Below are 21,265 nucleotides of genomic sequence, written 5' to 3' on the forward strand. Positions count from 1 at the left end.
TGCTCGTAAAGCATCAGTCGAATTCAGGTAAAGCACGACCTGTTGCAGCGATCCAGCGTTACAAAGCCCGCCCATCAGGTGATTGGTCTAACTGACTGCGCGTCAAAACACGACACACATATCTGCCTTAATCCGCCAGTGTTGCCAGATTGCGGGAAACCGACCAACTGGGATACTTTTCCGGCAATATACGTTTTGGGCGGTTTGGAGACTGGTTGGGCTGGAAAATGCCCATCCGATCTGGCAACACTGAGTACTCGTCGGTCAATGTTTCTTGACACAATGAAACGCGCTAACAAATGTCTGCGCCACGTTGACCTTGTTGTGTAAGCACAAGTTGGTGCATTGAAGGGAAGTTATCATTCTCCATCCGGTGATATATCCGTAAGTCTTTAGATATGTAATTAACTGTAAAACTCCGGTATACCTACTGTTCGTCTCCTATAGCTGCGCGTCAAAGAGCCGCATCCTTGAGCAAAAAGGAAGTAATGTTGTCCGACTAGTAGTTTCTAGTCGGTAAATTAATACAAACGCACCACTACGCGTGTCTGCTACCGTGTTGTGCTAGTGTTGTTGTCCCTCCACGCTTACTATGGTTTGATATCCTTGGACAGGAGGATGAGTGTGGGATTCATAGGTGCGGGTCAGCTGACCCATGCACTGGTGAGAGGTCTCTCTGCTGCAGGTAAGTGAACACGTTTTGTTTACGTAGGCTACTTGACATGTCAACATGTAGCCTGTTCGTAGGCCAACTTTTCATTGATTGTCCTTGTGTGATGTTCATTTACTTCAAAGGTGTACTTGCTACGCACAAAATCACTGCCAGCTCCCCAGACACAGATCTTCCCACCGTACACGGTCTCAGGGTAAACATTTATTCAAAATCAATACTGAAGATGGATTTGTTTATTTTCTGAATAATATGAAGGGTCTCACAGTCTCTCACGGTCTCTCAGTTTTCGGGGACTTAAGCTGATATTGAGTCTGATGTATTTTGTTTTTTTTGTTTTGTAATATAACCTGAAAAGTTATGTCCTATGATTTCCACAGAAACTGGGTGTGAACTTCACCACCAGCAACAAGGAGACAGTTAGTAAGAGTGATGTTCTCTTCCTGGCTGTGAAGCCTCACATCATCCCGTTCGTCCTGGACGAGATCGGACCAGAAATCGAAGAACGGCACCTCATTGTGTCCTGTGCGGCCGGTGTCACCATAAGTTCCATAGAAAAGGCAAGTTCATATCGCTCAGGTATGGGGGTGTGTGGTTTTGGTTGGCTTACATGAGGTGAACCACCTCATTCACTGCTAGGAATAGAGGCAATGATCTGATGCAATTCTTTACCATGAGTTTGAGTACAGCTATGCTAAGGATTCCTTCTCTGCGCAACGGCCCCAAGGCAGAACAGACACAAGCTTTAACAGGATCCCTGCCCTGCCTTTCCTGCCTCCACGTTTCCAACACCTGCTCTTCAGGTTCCTGCTAACATGCATGCTGCGAGCTGCGAAATTGTGAGACGCGTAACGGGAGACTGGATGTCGTTAAAAGGCGCCATTCATGTCGGTTTTAGCGTTGATTGTAACGTGGCAAACGCATCACCAGTGGGGGGGCTAGTCTTTCCCAAAGTGGGGGATCCCTTTTTGGCTTCCCTGATTGCTTTGTTTACCAGAGCAAACAACGACTGTTTGTGTGATGTGTGTGTTTGGGGAGATTTTGAAGGCGTTAAACAGTGTGGGGGGAAGCTGATGTAAGTTCGGGTCACAATCATTTTCTATAATTGGGGTGATGGTCAAAAAGGTCCCAATCAACCCCCCCCCCCCCCCCCACACTTAATGACCGGAGGAGGGAAGTCGGAATGCGGAACGGGTCATCTCTGACCAACGTGCGTTCAAGCTACCGAGTTGGAAAAACATGGATGCTCACGCTTAACTAGAAGAATACAAATGTATTATTATAATTTATAGATTATAAAATGTAAATGATCTAGTTCTGAAGCAAGTGAACCGACAATACATTGCTTTCATCGTAAGAGAACCCTTCAATAAGAACGAGTGCTACTAGTAGTTTCAACGCTAGAAGCTGTATCGCTCTACATACTCGAAATCAGCCGATACTCGAATCGAGGAATCGTAATTGGAAAGGAAGAAATGGTATCGGAACATCTCCACTCTGTACTGAAAAGACCAAACGGGAAGCAGCAGACAAGTGTCCCTCCGACTGACGTTGAGCTACAGCGCGGCGCTCTCTCCCCGTGCAGAAGCTGAGCCAGTACCGCAGTGAGCCCAAGGTGATGCGCTGCATGACCAACACGCCGGTGGTGGTGCGGGAGGGCGCCACGGTGTACGCCACGGGCACCCACGCCCAGGTGGAGGACGGCCGGCTGCTGGAGCAGCTGATGGCGAGCGTTGGCTTCTGCACGGAGGTGGAGGAGGACCTCATCGACGCCGTCACGGGACTCAGCGGCAGCGGCCCCGCCTACGTGAGTTTGGTTCGCCGCCGGTGCCCTCGCTGATCCACGTCGGCCATTTTGGGTTAACTCGCATGTGGCGTGGGTGATGTGAGTCGTATCCGTGCAGATTATGGTGGACCCTTTTTTGAACGGTTAGGACACATTTCAAGACCATCAGGCAGGTAATCGGTCCCAAATGTACGATGGGTAGTATCAATCCATCTATAAGTGATCATACAGTCTATCAAAGACACAAGACAACTGGCAATCTCTCTGCTCTCACTCCACTTCCAAAAGGCTTGGGAAATGCAGTCATTAAACCCCCTTTTAAAAAAGTGGAGCATAGATGCTTCTATCATTAACAACTACAGACCGATTTAAAATTGACCCTTCATAAGGAAAATGATAGAGAAAGCTTTCAGCATCATTTCAACCTTTTCATTGCACCCACACTGCTCTTAAATGAATGTGTCTAAACATAGACTATGGCAACCTTTCAATATTGATGCCATTGGACCTCAGTGCTGCGTGCGACACTGTCGACCACTCAATACTTTTCCGGCATTCTTAAACTTGTTCAGGTCATATCTACCAGACGGGAACTGCTTGGTCTCCGTTTGTAACTATGTAACTGAACTAACTAACGTGACATGAGTCGTCAAAGGTTCAATCCTAGGACCATCTTTATTCTATCTCTACATGCTCCCACTAGGCCTAATAATGCGAAATAACAACATTGCCTACCGTTGTTATGCCGACTACACCCAAATCCATATAGCCCCATCACCAGCTGACTATCTTCTGATTGATCTTCTGTGCCAGTGCATTAAGCAGCTCAAGGACTGAATGTGGTGGAAGACTACACCATGAGACCAACAGATTTGAACACATTACACCAGTTCTCAAATCCCTGAAATTCCTCTGGGTATATCAGAGGATTGATTTCAAAATACTTCTGCTCACCTATAAATCACCAGGCGTTTTAGTATCGCTAAAGCATATCACCGAAATGCTTTCACTATTTGAACCCTCTAGAGGTTTAAAATCAACTGGGACCAATCAGCTATTGGTTCCCGGAGTCAAAACAAAACACGGAAAGCAGGATTCCGCTACTATGCAACTCACGGCAGGAATAAACTTCTTTGAGATCCGGGACTGTCTCGAGCTCTGACTACATGCACATTTAACTTATTTTGTTCAAATGTCTTCTGTGCATTATTTTAGATCCTGTTTGCATGTGTCCTTTATGGATTCTTCGAAATCCTGTTTTAATTAATTTCATGACCTTTTTTTCATGACATAACATTTATATGGGAAGCATATTGAGTCTGCCTTGTGTATGAACTGTGCACATGACATTTACAGACACGCACATAATCACATTACACATGGACACCAAGAGACATGGCAAAAATTAAAAAACATTAAAAAGCAGCAATAAGATGCAGCAGCAACTTGGGTTATGCCAAACATGTGTTGTCTCTCAGCTCATGTCTACCTTGATTTGAGGAGGCTTACACGCCTTCAGGTGGCGGTCTTCTCATATATATTTGTAGCTGCCATTGGCACCCTATTAAGGCGTTGTGCAGCATGTCGAACTGTGAAGACAGGCACTGTGTCTAATAAGTGTCTAGAAATCCCCAAGCTGCCTATTTGGTGTTTCCTCCCCACTTCAAGCTGTGTAACTATAGGAGTGGACGATGTATTTGTGGGGTTTCTCCGCAGGCGTTCTTGGCAGTAGACGCGCTCTCGGACGGTGGGGTGAAGATGGGGCTGCCCAGGCGTCTCGCCGTGCGCCTCGCCTCCCAGGCCCTGCTTGTAAGGACATCCTGTTTTTGTGTTGCATTATTGTGTTGTGTCCCAGCGTTGGGCAGGTTGTCTGCGTTTTCACTTGCGTTTGTGTTTTATGAAAATTAATGTGAAGAAAGGGTTTTGAAGTAACAAAGGGTCAAATCACAAAAAAGATACGTCATATTGGGATGATTTGATTTTACCTTTTCTACTTTAAACTATTTAGTAGACAGGCAACATTTTTGGTGTGAATGTTAGAATTGTACGCTCCTGCTTTTTTAAATGTATGACATAATTTTATGTACGATGATGTATATATATTTTATTCTGATGTATGATTTTATGCATCATTTATCATTTAAGGGAGCCGCTAAGATGTTGCTGGACTCGGAGCAGCATCCTGGCCAACTGAAGGACAACGTGTGCTCGCCAGGGGGCGCCACAATCCACGCACTGCACGTCATGGAGAGCGGGGGCTTCAGAAGTCTCCTCATCAACGCCGTTGAGGCGTCATGTATTAGGACAAGGTAAAAAGGAAAAAAAAAAACACGATCTATTCATAGTTCATGTTTGTATTTTAATTGCTCCGCTTGGGAGTTTTATTGCTCATCGGTTTGGCCGAACATCTATTCTTAATATTTGCAAGCCGCTGTAAGCCACAAGATGGCGCTAGATACCCAGACTAGGGTGTTCAGTCCGTTAATTGACGCGTCTATTTTAAGAAATACCTCGTATTATCCGGTAATAATAATTAAACGCACTGTGCCCCTCTCGTCCTGAACAAAACAGAGAGCTGCAGTTCTTGGCGGACCAGGAGCAGATTTCCCCGGCGGCTATAAAGAAGACCACCCTGGACAAGGTTCTGCAGCAGCCCGGTGTGACCATGTCTGGGGGGGTCGGCCGCGCGGGCCGCATCAGTATCTTCACCCAGAGCAACCCAAGGTCAAAGAAGTGAACTGGGCCCCACCCCTTGCATAGGACTCATCGTGCAGGTCAAAGCAATGTTACATGTTGTCTGTAAAAACTTTGAACCACTTGCGTCAGGGAGGTAAAACAAAGCCTTAATTTGAAAAAGATTAAAAAAAAATGTTTTAAGTGAGGCTGGGATGATATCCAACAGACATTGTTGCCTGCATTGTACTTCAAACTTGAATAAAATCTTGGATTTATATATATTTTTTTTGTTGTTTTTTTATTGATTTTTCATTAGAACCTTTGGTTTAAAACATACAATAAGAATCGCACCGACTATATACAGGTGCTGGTCAAATTATTAGAATATCATGAAAAAGTTGATTTATTTCAGTAATTATATTCAGAACATGAAACTTACATATTATATCAATTCATTACACACAGAGTGATATATTTGAAATGTTTATTTCTTTTAATTTGGATGATTAGTACTGACAATTACTGAAAATCCCAAATTCAGTATCTCAGAAAATTAGAATATTAGTTACGACTAGTACAAAAAATGATTTTTTAGAAATGTGGGCCAACTGAAAAGTATGAACATGGAAAGTTTCAGCATGTATGGCAATCAATACTTAGTTGCAGCTCCTTTTGCCTGAATTGCTGCAGCAATACGGCGTGGCATGGAGTCGACCAGTCTGTTGCACTCCTCAGGTGTTATGAGAGCCCAGGTTGCTTTAATAGTGGCCTTCAGCTCTTCAGCATTGTTGGGTCTGGCATCTCGCATCTTCCGCTTCACAATACCCCATAGGTTTTCTATGGGGTTAAGGTCAGGTGAGTTTGCAGGCCAATCAAGAAGAGGGATACCATGGTCCTTAAACCAGGTACTGGTAGATTTGGCACTGTGTGCAGGTGCCAAGTCATGTTGGAAAATGAAATCGTCACCTCCATAAAGTTGGTCCGCGGCAGGCAGCATAAAGTGTTCTAAAACTTCCTGGTAGACTGCTGCATTGACCCTGGACCTCAGGAAACACAGTGGACCAACAGCAGCAGATGACATGGCACCCCAGACCATTACTGACTGTGGAAATTTTACACTGGACTTCAGGCAACGTGGATTCTGTGCCTCTCCTGTCTTCCTCCAGACTCTGGGACCTTGATTACCAAAGGAGATACAAAATTTACTTTCATCTGAAAACATAACTTTGGACCACTCAGCAGCAGTCCAGTCCTTTTTGTCTTGAGCCCAGGCGAGACGCTTTTGACGTTGTCTCTTATTCAAGAGTGGCTTTACACGAGGAATGCGACAGCTGAAGCCCATATCTTGCATACGTCGGTGTGTGGTGCTTCTTGAAGCACTGACTCCAGCTACAGTCCACTCTTTGTGGATCTCCCCCACATTTTTGAATCGGTTTTGTTTGACAATCCTCTCCAGGGCGCGTTTATCCCTCTTGCTTGTACACTCTTTTCTACCACATCTTTTTCTTCCCTTCGCCTCTCTATTAATGTGCTTGGACACAGAGCTCTGGGAACATCCAACCTCTTTGGCAATGACCTTTTGTGTCTTGCCCTCCTTCTTTAAAGTATCAATGGTCATCTTTTGGACAGTTGTCAAGTCAGCAGTCTTCCCCATGATTGTGTGTCATACAGAATCAAAACGAGAGACCATTTAAAGGCTTTTCCAGGTGTTTTGAGTTAGTTAGCTAATTAGAGTGTGGCACCAGGTGTCTTCAATATCTGACCTTTTCACCATATTCTAATTTTCTGAGATGTTGAATTTAGGGTTTTCATTGGTTGTCAGCTATAATCATCTTCTTTTTGGCAAAAAACACTTATAATGTATCAGTCTGTTTGGAATGAATGTATACATTCTACAGGTTTGACTTTCTGAATGGAATTAATGAAATAAATCAACTTTTTCATGATATTCTAATAATATGACCAGCACCTGTATATATATATATATATATATATATATATATATATATATATATATATATATATATATATATATATATCACTGCACATTCATTATAGTTGGATTCTCTAGCCTCTAAGACAATGGATTTTGCTGACTTGTTTCTATTTATAGCTTAAGGCTTACATGGGCATGTCCAGATAGCGTTCACCGAGCCCAAGGGTCTGGGGAAATGCCAAGTGTCACATTAACACATTCCGATCATACTCCCATTCAGTTCCCTGCGTTAACATAAGCATCTAATTTATTAGTTTTTATCGCAATGTTTTATGTTGAGATGAGAATAAACACGGAGACAACATCTTGGTAATTTTTTTATTTTATTTTTACTTAATTAACCTCCACGTATAATGTTGCCGTCCTGTCCTGGTATCGTGTGATGACTAAATGAGAAACCAGGAGATTGGCGTCTTTCCCTCAAAAAAAGATGTGCTCAACACGCATTGAACCCATGTAAACCATCACACGGGGCGATACTTTGTAATAATGTGTCGAGGTGGGACCACATTAGGTGACTTTTTAATATCTTCCCGTGTGGAAAAATATCACTCATGAATGGAGACACGTGACCAAACATCATGACGCCTGGCTCCAACACAAGGGGAAAAGAGAATCAACAAGAAGCGCACCAGCGGTGGCTCAAGTCTACTTCTCGGGCAGACCCAATTTAAAGACCTGATGTTAAATGTCCAGTCCGCCGCGTGATCATATTTAGGACGCATCACCGCTGACCTGCCATCCCCGACCCGACATAGGTGAGTTGTGTGTGTGTATAACGTGGAATCGTTTGACATTTGTGATGTTATGCTGAGCGTGCACGCCTTTACCTCGGCACTGACAGGCGCGAGCCCTCTCCTCGCGCTGCTGGTGCTAGTGGTGGCCGCGAGGAGAGAGGCTCCTCGCGGCCACCACTAGCACCAGAAGCGCGAGGAGAGGGCTCGCGCCGGCCTCGGCACTGACAGGCGCGAGCACTCTCCTCGCGCTGCCGGAGCTTGCCGTGACTAGCCGTCCTCGCGCCCCTCCAGCTACGGGCGAGGGGGGCTCGCTCTGCCGGTGCTGGCTGTGGCTAGCGCGAGCTAGCTTGTGATGTTACCACGCTGAGATAGCAGCCAATATTTCCACCGCCTGTTCCGGCGCGGTTATACAGCCAGTGTATCCACTGACTGTGCGCGTCTATGAAAGACAATGCACTGTTCACATGTGAAATTGTGTTCGTTTTCAAATGACGATGTTTCTTTTGAATATCGCGACAGTGTCATGTTTTATTGCAAGACGCTGAGCGCAGGGATTTTCCTTCCGCGCTTGTTTTGTGCACGGGAGCTTTTGGCCGACTCTCACGAGCGATACATATTGGAACGTGGAGGGTCGTGTCGGCGCGTGCAATGTGCGAGTCGCGTGTAGTAAGATTGCCATTTTGATAAGTCGGCGTGCCCGGAGTGTTTGCTTTGGTGTTCTGTGGTCTGGCAACTCACACACATTATCAGAGCTGCTCAAACCTGCTGCTTCATCGCTCTAGGAAGACCGCCAGGTTGGTTTCGGAATTTCTCATGACATTTATCAAGGATGTGTGTGTGTGTGTGTGTGTGTGTGTGTGTGTGTGTGTGTGTGTGTGTGTGTGTGTGTGTGTGTGTGTGTGTGTGTGTGTGTGTGTGTGTGTGTGTGTGTGTGTGTGTGTGATTGATGATATGGACAGGTCGGGTTTCGTGGGAGGTTTCAAGTGCGTGTGAGGATGGCTTATTTTAAAACAGAAGACTACAAATCCTAAATTAGACAGCGGCGTTGTTGTTTTTCTTTGGTTCACCTGGAGCGGAAATTCGTTGAGCGGCTCCTGAGACGCCCACAATGGACCAGCGCCGAGACGAACCGACATAGTGTCATATCGTTAATTGGCATTTGTTGTTGTGTTGTATCGTGCAATCTGCAGGCATAACACGGAGCGTTTCCTCCATGCTGAATCACTACAGCATTGCATTCAGACGTTTGGAGAATTCACCCCGAAACAGAGCATCAGCACCACCGGACAAAAGGTCTGCGCGGTGGATAAGCATCTGTGTTTCCCCCCCACTCTACCCTAATCTGGGAGCTGGATTGACGTGATATGGATTCGAAAGCCCAATGGATGTCAAGTTATGAGCGTCGAGTGATGACTATCACACATTTATCCGCTTCCTCAGCATTCACCCCGCGCGTTTACATCGCGTCTCTTCGTTGTCAGGGTGTCTCTCGCGCACACAGTGCTGACTAGTCACTTGCGATGTGACATCCCTTTATTATAATAATGCGTTATATGCAGGATTTTCGTCTTTTATAAATTGTTACAGATGGCCTTGTGTTCCAGAGGATAAATCACCGTCTCCACACATGCATGGTTTCAAATGGTGGCACCAAATTGTTTAAGCTGTGTGTCATATACGTGTTGAATTTAGAAGACTATGATAATGAGTAAATTTAAATAACAAATGCAATTATTTTCTTGTATGGTTATAATGGGTACAACAGATACCATTTATTTTCTTGCAATATGGTCATGGTGTTTATATCGGACATGTCGATTATATTGGCCAGGGGTCTTTAGAATGCACGTTTAGGGTCAAGTGATTTATCCATCGGAAAACGTGTGCTCGATTCGAAAAGAGAAACGCCCTCTGAAGAGTCTTTAAGTTTTATCAGCGGGGATAACAACCGAGCCCGGTCTCCTCCTCTTGCTCCGATACTCATCTGGTTTCATCATCCGTTTTCACACAGGCGAGGGAATCCAGGCCTGTTGGGCTGGCAGGCCGGCCTGCCCTCGCATCCCAAGCCCGGCTTTGCAACAAAGCGTAATGCCTGCCTGTCTTTGCCTTTTTCGCTGCAGGTAATGAGAATAGATGAGGGTGTCTAGGAGAGAGGAGGAGGGGGTGGAGGAGGGTGAGAGTTAGGGTGGAGGTGGTGGTGGTGGTGAGGCTAGATGCAGGGTGTGGTGGTGGTGGAGATCAGCGTTTGGATTTACGGTCATTGGTATGGAGCCGGATAAAGCGGATATAAAAAATAAAGGTTTCAACCCCATAGGCACTCCTGTCCGGCCCTCAGCGGTATTGCGCGCGATGGGCAGCATGTCTCCTCTTGCACGCCTTGGTGGAGGAGGAGGAGAGGATGTGGGATTGTTGATGAAACACCAGGCAAGAACACGCGTGCATGCACACATCCGCACGCACACACCCGCACGCACGCACGCACACACCACTATCTGTAGTGTGGCTTGGTCCCCGTCCGGCTACCCGGTCTGCATCCCGCCTTATTGGGGAGTAGTTATGCTTATTCAGGACAATTAACCGCCGCAAGATGGGAACATGAGTGGGGTTTGTTCACAAAAGTGCTGCTTAAGCTGCCGCGGGGGGGGGGGGAGCAAAGTGTGCGAGGGGAGGGGATGGGATGGGATGGGAGGGTAAAAAAAGATCAATATAGGCTAGTATATTCTTTTTTATTTTTTTCTCTCTTTCAATGACGAGGAAATGTTGGTGATGAAACCGACTGCAAGGAGAGCGCGCACATTAGGATTGCTTAGCATTGCAGTGTCTGCTGCTGCACCCTTACCCCGAGTGACGCTTTCATGAAGACGCTGCCAGATAAAGCAGTTTGTTGTGGTTTGCTATATTCCTCCTCTTATGTTTGAGTTTGGTTTGTTGCTCGTCCTATCCTCGTGGGATTACGATTGTTCACAGGAAGGCAGTTTCGAATGCACGAAGGGCGTTTGTGATCAAACACGCAGACATGGTGATTCAATGTTTGTCGATTGTTTATCTTGCTTATTTTTTGACGCAACTGTTACGCCTCGGTTGAATTCACTGTCGAGGACTAGGAGTCGAAGTTGGGCGGGTCAGAGACAATTTGAATTTGCTTCGAGGCCATTAAGTGATGCAGACATGGCTCTCGCTAGTTGGTTGTTATTTGATGCCACAGACAGACAGACAGACAGACAGAGAACTTGTGGCTCATATACATGACCACATGTGGCTGGTGCTTGGTTTTAGTTCCCTGCATCAATGTGTATTTACTTAGTGTGTCATGTGACTTTGGCAGAGGTCACAGCACGCTGGGTTTGACCTACGATGGTGAGTCAGGGATGGCCACCTTCAAGAGCTTTACTGTTTGTGATATTCACCTGAGCAACGAAAGACTAAAGAAGCAATATTGGAGAGAACCTTTTCAGTAAAAAACACAGCATCTTCCCATTCAGTTTGTCCAACACCCACTGCTCACCACTGTCAATAATGTAAAAACACACCGGCTATTTGTTACTCGCTGTGAAACTGTAGGCCAACGATTATTATTGTATTTTTCAAACCAAAGGTCCTAATGTGAGGGTAAAATCAATTGTGGTTTGAAAATATATTTTATTCACAAGAATTGGAGCGGGGGGGGGGAGGAGGACAGACGTAGTTTGACCCACACCCTCCACACGCTCGGGTCAATGGTTGGTGCATGCAGGCTGTTTAGTTAAACTCCTGAAGGTTAAGCCGGTGTGTGGGTTGTCTTCAACCCCGGTGCGGTGCTGATGCATCTAGAGCCGTCTCTATTCCCTTTTAATGAAGTCCTCCAGGCAGGAGTGTGTGGAAGGCCAGTGGAGTCTCTACGTCCCTCCCTGCCCACTGCTTCGATTAACACAGCACTCATTTCAGTGAGCCGCCATCGTTAGGAAATGGACTCCTCGTTGAAAGGTTTTTTTTTTTTTTTTCGGATGAGGAGCATCGCGGAACAAGTGCATTTACAAAATTGGCTTTACACGATTAGAAGCTTCAGTGTTTAGCCCACTCAACTGTTGTTTATTTGGAAAAACAACTGGACGTTATCCATAAAGCGCAGATATAAATAAAAGGCATAGTAGGCCTACAGGCTGCATTAAGTGGGTGCATTTTTAGATGTCCGGTGCGATGCATCACGCTGTCGAACTAATGACTCAGAAATGTCTTATCTTTAACAGTATTCACATTGAAATAAAACATCTTCCAATAAAGGATAAAAAAAAACGCAACGCAAAGCAAACAGACAAATGTATTCCATATTTCAATAGACATGTGTCCCTTTTTCCTCATAAAGCCAAAATCCTCCCTGCTTTACCGGATCTTATAAACAGTTTTCCACCTGCCAATCGGACTCGCCCGTCTAACAGCTGTGAGCTGAGACAATACGTTGCGTTATGACTCGTGTCATGAGCGGAGCCTGTCTGTGTTTCTCACTCCGTTGACAGCGCCGCTGAAATCCAGGCACAACATCGCTTCTCAAGTTGAGCGGTTGAAAGCTGAATGTGTATTTTTTTTCTTTTTCCTTTCCTCTTCCCCCTGCCTCTTTTTTGTCACTCTTATTTCACGCTCTGAATACTTAGTAGTTAATAGCTTCTCTTCTCCCCGGCGTGCACACTCACTGTCTCTCTCACACACGCACGCACACACCCCGCCGACACATTGCATGCTCCACACATACGCCCCCCCCCCCCTCTCTATTCCACTATTCCCACTTCCTGTTCCATCAGGTACCAGACTTTTAATTTGCCTTTAAATGCATCCCCCCCCCCCCCCCCCCCCCCCCCCCCCCTCCTGCCCTACCTCCACAAGTGATGTGCCTGATAATGGACTTGACTCCACCGAAGTGCAGGGATGATTAGGTCTGAATATCTGCATGTTATTTTCTTTCCCACTTGGCCCGTGAGTACTAAGGGAGCGTGGTGGACCTCGGGGGCCAGACGGCGGGGGCCCGACCATGAGTGAACCGTCGGAGTCTAGTAGGGGAACGGATGGGAAGTCGGGCGGACCTCAGCTCGGCCAATTTGGGTGGGAAAGTAGAGAACGGTTAACAGGAAGGACGGTGAGACTTTCTGAAGGCAAGGCGATGGTGGGTGATGCTTTTGACTTCTCCTCGCTCTGGTCTTTATCATCCTGATGATTAAGCATCCTAATCTGAATCACCGCTGTTCCCTAAACAAAATCTAGTTCCGTCCGGCTTCCTTTCATTCTCAAGTGGAGGAGAATACAAAAGAGACGTACAATGAAAGAATGCGTACACAGCACAGTGTGTCGGGCCTGAGACGATGAGCAGCTTCCCCAACTAACCGGGAGTTAAATCCTTTTGAGGTTTAAAGCTGGGGTAGGCAATTTGAGGAAACCCAGCCAGAGTCAGCTAGTTTCTGAAAGTATTCAACCGAAAAAATCCCTCCCTTAAGGCCTGCCTCTGACGCCTCTCCCCCGAAACAAATGCTATTGCTAAAGCTCTAGTGCTCAAGCACTATAGCTTCAGCGGTATGTCCGCCTATAGCCTTGTGGAAGAGTCCGGTTAAGCGCAATGAGTCCAAGAGCGCAGGAAGATCACAGATTTATATATTTGTCAGTGATTTATCGATTGCAATCTGGATCAAAAGAGAATCGACGCAAACGAGACAAAAAATGCTTCTAAAATGATTTCCCTCGCTCTTCATCTAACGCTGTAACCGGAAAACATACCCTCACTGACGCCTCCTTGAGATCCATCCCAGCCCTCGTATTACTGACGGCCGCGGTACGTGACTCTGGGCCTGCCGTACTCAGCATTCAGCCGGGGAGCTTCCTGCCATCGTGGCGTGCTCACGGTGTGCCTGTTCACATCAGTGTTGGCCGCCGCTGCCCGGTTCGGTATTCCTTCATTACCGCCCGGCCAGCCGCAGCCCTCCTCTGCAATTGGAAATGACAAGTTAAGTGTGTTTTCACTGCAAAAAGACGGAGTGGAGTTATGGTACTGTGTTTGTGTTTGTGTGTGTGTGCGTGCGTGTGTTTGGTTGTGTTATTTTTGTGGTGCTGTAAAGCCCTGTGCCACCTGTCTGTTTCCCAACCCCCCCCACCCCTCCTCCCGTACATGTTTTGTGCATTCAGAGCAGATATTGGGCAGGGCTTTAATGTAAATGGTAGTGTGTGTGTTTGGGTGTGTGTTTGGGTGTGTGTTTGTGCGTGGACCGCTCTCGTGCTCCTGCTAATCTTGTTACCCCACTGTCAAGTGGCCCTAGCCTGTGAGAGAGGGTAGTGTGTGAGACGGAGAGCGTCTCACACACTACCCTTCATGCAGTCCCTTCCAGATCCTTCCTCCCCTTCCTCGTACCCCTTTACCCCGTACCTCCATGTCCTGGTAGTCATGGGGGGTGGGGGGGGCTCCACTATCAGATGGTGGAGGTGGTGGTGGTTGTGATGGTGGTAGGGCTGGTATCGGTACAACGTAGATATTCCGGAGGGGACACGGTGTGTTACTCTCCGGTCCCTCAAACCAAGAGACCCCTGGCTAATGGCGTCCCCCACCCCTGTGGCCCCTGGCCACCGATCGGCCCCGGCCATGCGATGCCATGTGACACCCGCCCAAGGCCGGACCATTCACGCCACCACCGGATTTTGGGAGGAGGAGGAGGAGGAGGAGGAGGAGGAGGAGGAGGAGGTGGTATCGGGGATGGTGCGTTTGGAGCCGGGATTCGGAGCGTTTTAAAAGTTGTCCGCGTTGCTCTCGTCGCGTTAGTTCAACTTCACGGCGCTCTGATTGGCACCTTGGTTCGCGGCCCATGCTGAGATCAGGTGTTTTTCTTCTCTTTCAACCTGTTCTCGAGCTCTTCCGAATGTGTTGAGCGGGCATTTTTCACAAGGCTGTTCTCTCTCTCTCTCTCTCTCTCTCTCTCTCTCTCTCTCTCTCTCTCTCTCTCTCTCTCTCTCTCTCTCTCTCTCTCTCTCTCTCTCTCTCTCTCTCTCTCTCTCTCTCTCTCTCTCTCTCTCTCTCTCTCTCTCTCTCTCTCTCTCTCTCTCTCTCTCTCTCTCTCTCTCTCTCTCTTCCCCCCCCCCCCCCCCCTTCGTCTGTTCCCTGGCCGACCCCTCAGTGTTTCCTGTGGGCGGGACGTCTCCGCTTTAACAGCCTTCCACTCTGATTGGTCAGCGTTTTGTGGCCGATTGTAAAGGAACGGGGAGGCCACCGCCCGCCTACCAGAGACGCATCAGCGGGCTCCGTACCCCCTTGCCTCAGCCCTGCCCCCCTCCTCACCCACCCTGCCTGGATCCCCCACCCACTCAGAGAACCAGGGCTTGTTAACGGGGGGAAAGGTGTTTGTCCGCCGAGGGAGGAGTAAGCGGTACACTTTGACCTCTGGTGTGGCAGTTTGTTCATTTATTTATTTTTTATTTCAAGGGTGAACCTGTCGAGTGTGCAAGGGCACTCTCTCCACCTATAGCTGCCGCTGTGACTACTGGGCACTGCTACTGGTCCACACCACAGTCTGGCTGTGTTGTTTACCTGGAGTGAGATTCATGCTGAAGTTGCAGTGTTGGCTATTGGGGACAAAGTGTATTGTGCGTGGGTGCATGCATGCATGTGTTTGTGTGTCTTTGACTGTCTGTCTGCGACTGAGTGCATTTATTTATTTGTGTGTGTGTGTGTCTCCGACCGTGTGTTTGCATCGCTGTGTGTGTGTGTGTTTGTTTCTCCGACTGTGTGTGTGTGTGTGTGTGTGTGTGTGTGTGTGTGTGTGTGTGTGTGTCTTCGACTGTGTATGTGTGTGTCTGAGAGATTACGAGGTCGGATGCCTGCTTGGCAGTGGGAGCAGCTGTTTGTGTGTGTGTGTGTGTCTGTGTGTGTGTGTGTGTGTGTGTGTGTGTGTGTCTGTGTGTGTGTGTGGCCGTGTTTGTGTGTGTGTGTGTGTGTGTGTGCCCGTGTTGTGCTGTCATCCCCTGTCAATGAACGGCAGTCATCTGTTGGCACGCCGAGCAGAAGGGAGCTGAATAAGGTTGGGGTCCTTGCTCTCCTCCTCCTCCTCCTCCTCCTCTTCCTCCCTCCACTCTCCGTACCACAGGCTGATCCTCTGTGTCCCCTCCAGCCTGGATCACAGCCGTCCTCCCCCAGCCCGTCTCCCACCAGGCCGCCGTGCGGCGGACGACATGGGGCCTCGTCTGCCGCCGGCTGGCTCCGGCCGCGGCTGGGGCCCAACAGAGCATGTGTGTTTGGCGGGCGGCGGGCTCTGGCTGGTCTATTTTCTCCTCCCCTGCCCGGTGGCTATTAGCGGAGAGTTGTTTCCTGTCTATTTGTCCTGTGTCAGTGCATCATCTCCCGCGCCATTATCCCATTATGCTCTGCAATCTGCGGTCCAAATGCTTACTGGAAAAACTGGAAACAGTGGAAATGAGTCACGGCCACCGGCTGCAGCCGCCATAGCAGCCGGGTAACGTGAGGTGTTACGGTCAGCCCTGCTATTCATAGCTGGGGGGGGAAGGGGGGGGGGGGGGGGGGGGGGGGCAGCAGCAGCAGCAAACGTGGAGATGAAAATATCGAGCACAGAAGAAAAGCCAACAGGAAGGATCCGCCTGAGAAGGAAGGGCGACGCTGTTTTGGTTGTGTGCTGGAACGTCCAAACAGGTCTCTGGACCCTCTCTCTCTCTCTCTCTCTCTCTCTCTCTCCCCCCTCCATGCGGAGGGGGAGAGAGAGAGAGAGAGAGAGAGAGAGAGAGAGAGAGAGAGAGAGAGAGAGAGAGAGAGAGAGAGAGAGAGAGAGAGAGAGAGAGAGAGAGAGAGAGAGAGAGAGAGAGAGAGAGAGAGAGAGAGAGAGAGAGAGAGAGAGAGAGAGAGAGAGAGAGAGAGAGAGAGAGAGAGAGAGAGAGAGAGGGGGAGAGGGAGGGGGGAGGGAGCTGTTTGGGAAGGACCGCAGCATCAGTGATGCAAGTCACAACCTGAGCCATCGTGTCACCCCCCCCATCCCCTCCCATCTCTCCCCCCCCCCCCTGCGATGGAGTTGTAATCGGGTCACTCTTAACAAGCCCCTCTCTCTGCCCCCGCATGGCCCAGGGGTGACGGTACCCGCACCTGCAGCCCCCCTTCCACGTTGCCATGGTGATGTCCTCGGCCGTCGCCGTGCACTTCGGGAGGGGTGAGGGGGGGAGGGGTTGAGGGGAGGGGGGGGGGGAGGGGGAGTCACCTGTGGTCTGGTGTCACGCATCACGGCGCGCGGTCATAAAGAATCGAGTTGCCAGCAGACTTGTTAGTCGCGGTAGGGTCGGCTCTCTCAGCTCACATCCTGGGGTCCCCGGTTCGATTCCCTCCAACGTCGGTGACCTCCCTGTGGGCATCCTCGAGCAGGATGATCCCCTGATGGCGGTCGTCCCAGGTCACTGCGGGTCCCTCTGGAGGAAAAGTACCTACTCAGTGACTAGCCAACGGGTTGTTTATGTTTAGGTGTTGAGAGGATCCTAAGGCGTTCGTTTATCACACACACACACACACACACACACACACACACACACACACACACACACACACACACACACACACACACACACACACACACACACACACACACACACACGGTGTAATTCAGCTTACCGAGGCAATGTGTTGAGACTGCGGTGGTGCGTGGCGGTGGAGCTGACACAGCAGTTCCTCGGTGTGTGTGTGTGTGTGTGTGTGGGGGGGTTAATACACTTTGAAGAGGCAGTGCACCCCATTTATTCGTCTTTGTATGTCTTCACTTTCTACTAAGCTGTCGGACCATCTCTCAGCCAGAACGCATGTTGTCAGCGTTTGTTTCGCTCATGATTAAAGCAATGATATCGGCCTCTTGTTTGGTGTGCAGTAGGTCAAACCGTGCGGAGGTTAAGAAAACGTGAATTATAGTTGATAACGGCTCACGCCCAAACAAGGTCGTCTGTACATAAAGAAGCAATGGCGCCTCAATGCCTCCCAGAGCGAATCAATGCTCTCTAAATGCCTGAATGTGTACTCGTAAGGATATGTCACGAAGCACGGTGGAGAAGTTGTCTGTAAATACCTCGCGGGTACTGCGTTTGTTTGTTTTTATCCCCCTGTCGCATGGAAGTGACGATTCCGTCGACCAATCAACGGACGGTGCTTGTAGCTCCACCTCTTCGGCGCCCTTTCAGATCGCGTGGTACCCCAACAGAGGAGTACCGAAAGTAGGAGCGGCTGAGAGTGCCTCAGCGCCGCTCATTTTGGGAGGGGGGGAAAGAGGAAAAAGGCGGTAAGAAGGAAACGCAACAGGGTCGTCGTTGTTTTCCAAGAGAGATCTTGGTGAAGCGCTTCAGTCGCTGAGGGCGGTTGGCCTCGCTGGTCACACCCGTGTTCCCCTCTCTGCATCCCGCCAGCCAGCGTTTTAGGTTCCTGCCTCTCCTCGATTCAAAGCTTACTGGGCTGTGTAACATGATCCCCCCCCCCCCTCAACCTAACCTGAGCTGCACTGGGGGGCAGACTGCCACCAGAGCTATTTTGGGGAGTCTGATAAATGGGGTGGGGGTGGGGGGGGGGGGCTGGTAATGGCCGCTGACCTCATGCGACAGCCATGGAGCGCGTACAACAGTTGGCAACAAACCTGGAAGGATGTCTTGAGTCCTTGACCCAGTTTACCAGACGGCCTCGCATTCCCTCCCGCTCGCTCGCTCTCTCGCTCTCCCCGAAATCGGTGATTCTTAAAATTTGGAGTAGAGCAAGAGAAGATTACTGTTGTATTGTGTATGCTACTTGTTTTGAGGTAAATTTCTTTTTTCTTTTTCTTTATATTTGTCCTTTTGTTGTCCACAGACCAGACGGCAGAGTGTTTTTAAAACCTGCTCTCGGGGCATGACTACTGCAAACAAGGGAAATAAAGCCCTGAAGGTAAAGAACGCACCACTCCTCTCCCCCTGCAGAGAACCTCCACCGCCATGTGGAGACATGAGGGGCCGACATTAGGATGCTCAACTCTAAACTGTGTGTGTGTGTGTGTGTGTCTGCACGTGTGTGTGTGTGTTTGTGTGTGTGTGCACACTTGTGCATGTGTGTGTGTGTGTGCACACTTGTGCATGTGTGTGTGTTCACTTGTGTGTGTTTGTGTGTGTGTGTGTTCGTGCATGTGTGTGTGCACATGTGTGTGCGTGCATCTGCACTTTTGTGTGTGCGCGTCTGCATTTGTGTGTGTGTGTGTGTCCGTGCACATGTGTGTATCCGTGTCCATGTGTGTGTGCGTGTCTGCACTCGTGTGTGTGTGTGTGTGTCCGTGTACATGTGTGTATCCGTGTACATGTGTGTGTGTGTGTGTGTCTGCACGCGTGTGTGTGTGCGTGTGTGTGCGTGTGCGTGCGTGCGTGCGTGGCCACTTTGCGCGTCCCTTCCCCGTCCTCCGTCCGTGCAGGTGAAGCGGGAGCCCGGGGAGAATGGCACCACGCTGACGGACGACGAGCTGGTGAGCATGTCGGTGCGGGAGCTGAACCAGCACCTCCGCGGCCTCACCAAGGAGGAGATCCTGCAGCTGAAGCAGCGGCGCCGCACCCTCAAGAACCGCGGCTACGCGGCGTCCTGCCGCGTGAAGCGCGTCACCCAGAAGGAGGAGCTGGAGCGGCAGAAGGCGCTGCTGCAGCAGGAAGTGGACAAGCTGGCCTCGGAGAACGCCAGCATGCGCGCCGAGCTGGAGGCGCTGCGCTCCAAGTACGAGGCGCTGCAGAGCTTCGCCAGGACTGTGGCGCGGAGCCCCGTGACGCAGCCGGGGCCCCGGGGCCCCATGTCGACCGTCATCAGCGGGAAGGTGGGGGCCACCAGCGTCATCACCATCATCAAGTCCAAGGCGGAGGCCAGGTCGTAGTATCGGGGCGGGTGGGGGAGAGAGAGAGAGGGGGAGAGAGAGGGAGGGAGGGAGGGGTGGGCCTCAGTTGTGTTAAGAGTCAGTGCATCGTAGCGAGGTCGTAGCATAGCCGCCGTACGCTAATGGTTGGCCGGTCTGTTTGGGTTGGGTTGCCGAAACTGAATTTCAACTAGTTATAGTTGGTTATGGTGTCATGAAGATGGCTTTTTAACAGGTTGTCGTTGGTAATAGTGTCTGTACTGACGGCTTCTTGCGAAAAAAATACCGTTGAAATTATTGAGGAAACCTGGGGTAGGAGATCTCTTCTTCTTACATTGGAAGTTATATGAAATATGATGAGCTATAAGTCCTACAATAGGGTTTTAATTGGATTTACATTTCCATAAATGTATGATGTAAAACGTTTAATACCTTTTTTTTTTAATTAGTACATCAGAATTTAATTCTGGATTGCAAGACTTAGATTGATCTATCAACTCCATTATTAATGGATTTGGGCCCAGCTGGAGGCGTTGAGCTCCAATCTGGGCCATTGTTAAACGTCATGTAACGGCAGGATGTGCTTTTACACATCGGAGAACATTGTCCTTGTTATGATGCACTGACTCACGTCGGCCACTCGAGTCTCGAAATCGTTGTCTCAAAATATGAACGATGCTACAGATGTCTCTGGAACAGCCTGACTAACCCAAAACTAGCAAGTATCTGTCAAATTTGTGATTTTTGTTTGTTGTCCGTGAATCTGAAGAGATGCTTGCAACTTTGGCATTCGTTTCTGTTTTATGACAGACTTTCATGAACCTGTTGGAGACAATATGGCAGGTAGATGCAATAATATACGTATGCACTGAAAAATACAAAGAGGTCTTGCATATTAACGGTAGGTTGGAAATGTTTCAAATGAGCGTTTTTAAATGGTGTTATTTCGGAGCAGAACACCAATTAAACATGACAAGATGCTTGTCCACTATTGGAGATACCTGAATGTTATCACAAGAATATCCTCATGTTTTTTTTGGAAGCAAACTACACAAAACATTTTCCAACATAAGTTATGCTCATAGAGAAATAGATGTTCTAATGTTTTGCTTTATAAAATGTTTTTCATTTTAGTTTTTTTGTGATTGTTGCCAGGGCAGCGGAATATTTCCAAAATAACACTTACACTAGCTTTACTGTTACAATAGTTATGGTGTGCATCGTAGAAATTCCCTTTTTCTAGTTCTGTTGTTATTTCGTTTTTTGCTTTGTCCTTTTAGTGTAGATTAACGAACATTGTTTATAGAAATACAAAAAAAGAAAAAAAACGCGGAAAAAAAACACATAAAAACCTGTGATATCTTTTTTGCAATTGTACCAAAAGTGGCTTACTATTGAAGTCGGATAGCTTTTCTTCTAGTGACTAGGCGCGCCCTGCGGGGCCCCCGGACCTGTAGGGGCCTCCCGTGACGCGTTGTGTGCGTGCGAGTCGGCGGTGTCGTGCACTGTATAGATGTCAACGCTTCGCTGTTTAAACCTGTACAGCTCAATCTAGGTGGTGTA

General features: G+C 48.6%; 2 protein-coding genes across 3 annotated transcripts; both read left to right on the forward strand.

Annotated features, from left to right (window-relative positions):
- Positions 1 to 126: 126 nt before the first annotated feature.
- On the forward strand, positions 127 to 5,414 carry pycr1a (pyrroline-5-carboxylate reductase 1a). The gene is made up of 8 exons (XM_030345767.1): positions 127 to 384; positions 615 to 685; positions 796 to 866; positions 1,051 to 1,230; positions 2,256 to 2,477; positions 4,173 to 4,265; positions 4,602 to 4,765; positions 5,028 to 5,414. The coding sequence occupies exons 2-8, from the start codon at positions 619 to 621 to the stop codon at positions 5,191 to 5,193; spliced, it is 963 nt and encodes a 320-aa protein (XP_030201627.1). The 5' UTR covers positions 127 to 384; positions 615 to 618; the 3' UTR covers positions 5,194 to 5,414.
- A 2,116-nt stretch (positions 5,415 to 7,530) lies between these two features.
- On the forward strand, positions 7,531 to 19,726 carry LOC115539323 (transcription factor MafG-like). 2 transcript variants are annotated; one of them, XM_030350371.1, is made up of 3 exons: positions 7,531 to 7,886; positions 18,688 to 18,762; positions 19,277 to 19,726. In XM_030350371.1, the coding sequence occupies exons 2-3, from the start codon at positions 18,727 to 18,729 to the stop codon at positions 19,721 to 19,723; spliced, it is 483 nt and encodes a 160-aa protein (XP_030206231.1). In that variant the 5' UTR covers positions 7,531 to 7,886; positions 18,688 to 18,726; the 3' UTR covers positions 19,724 to 19,726. The 2 variants fall into 2 exon arrangements, with proteins under 2 accessions (XP_030206231.1, XP_030206232.1); XM_030350372.1 differs by lacking the exon at positions 7,531 to 7,886 and adding an exon at positions 8,120 to 8,659.
- Positions 19,727 to 21,265: the final 1,539 nt, after the last annotated feature.

The sequence above is a fragment of the Gadus morhua genome, chromosome 2, assembly GCF_902167405.1.
Source record: "Gadus morhua chromosome 2, gadMor3.0, whole genome shotgun sequence".
Taxonomy (NCBI): domain Eukaryota; kingdom Metazoa; phylum Chordata; class Actinopteri; order Gadiformes; family Gadidae; genus Gadus; species Gadus morhua.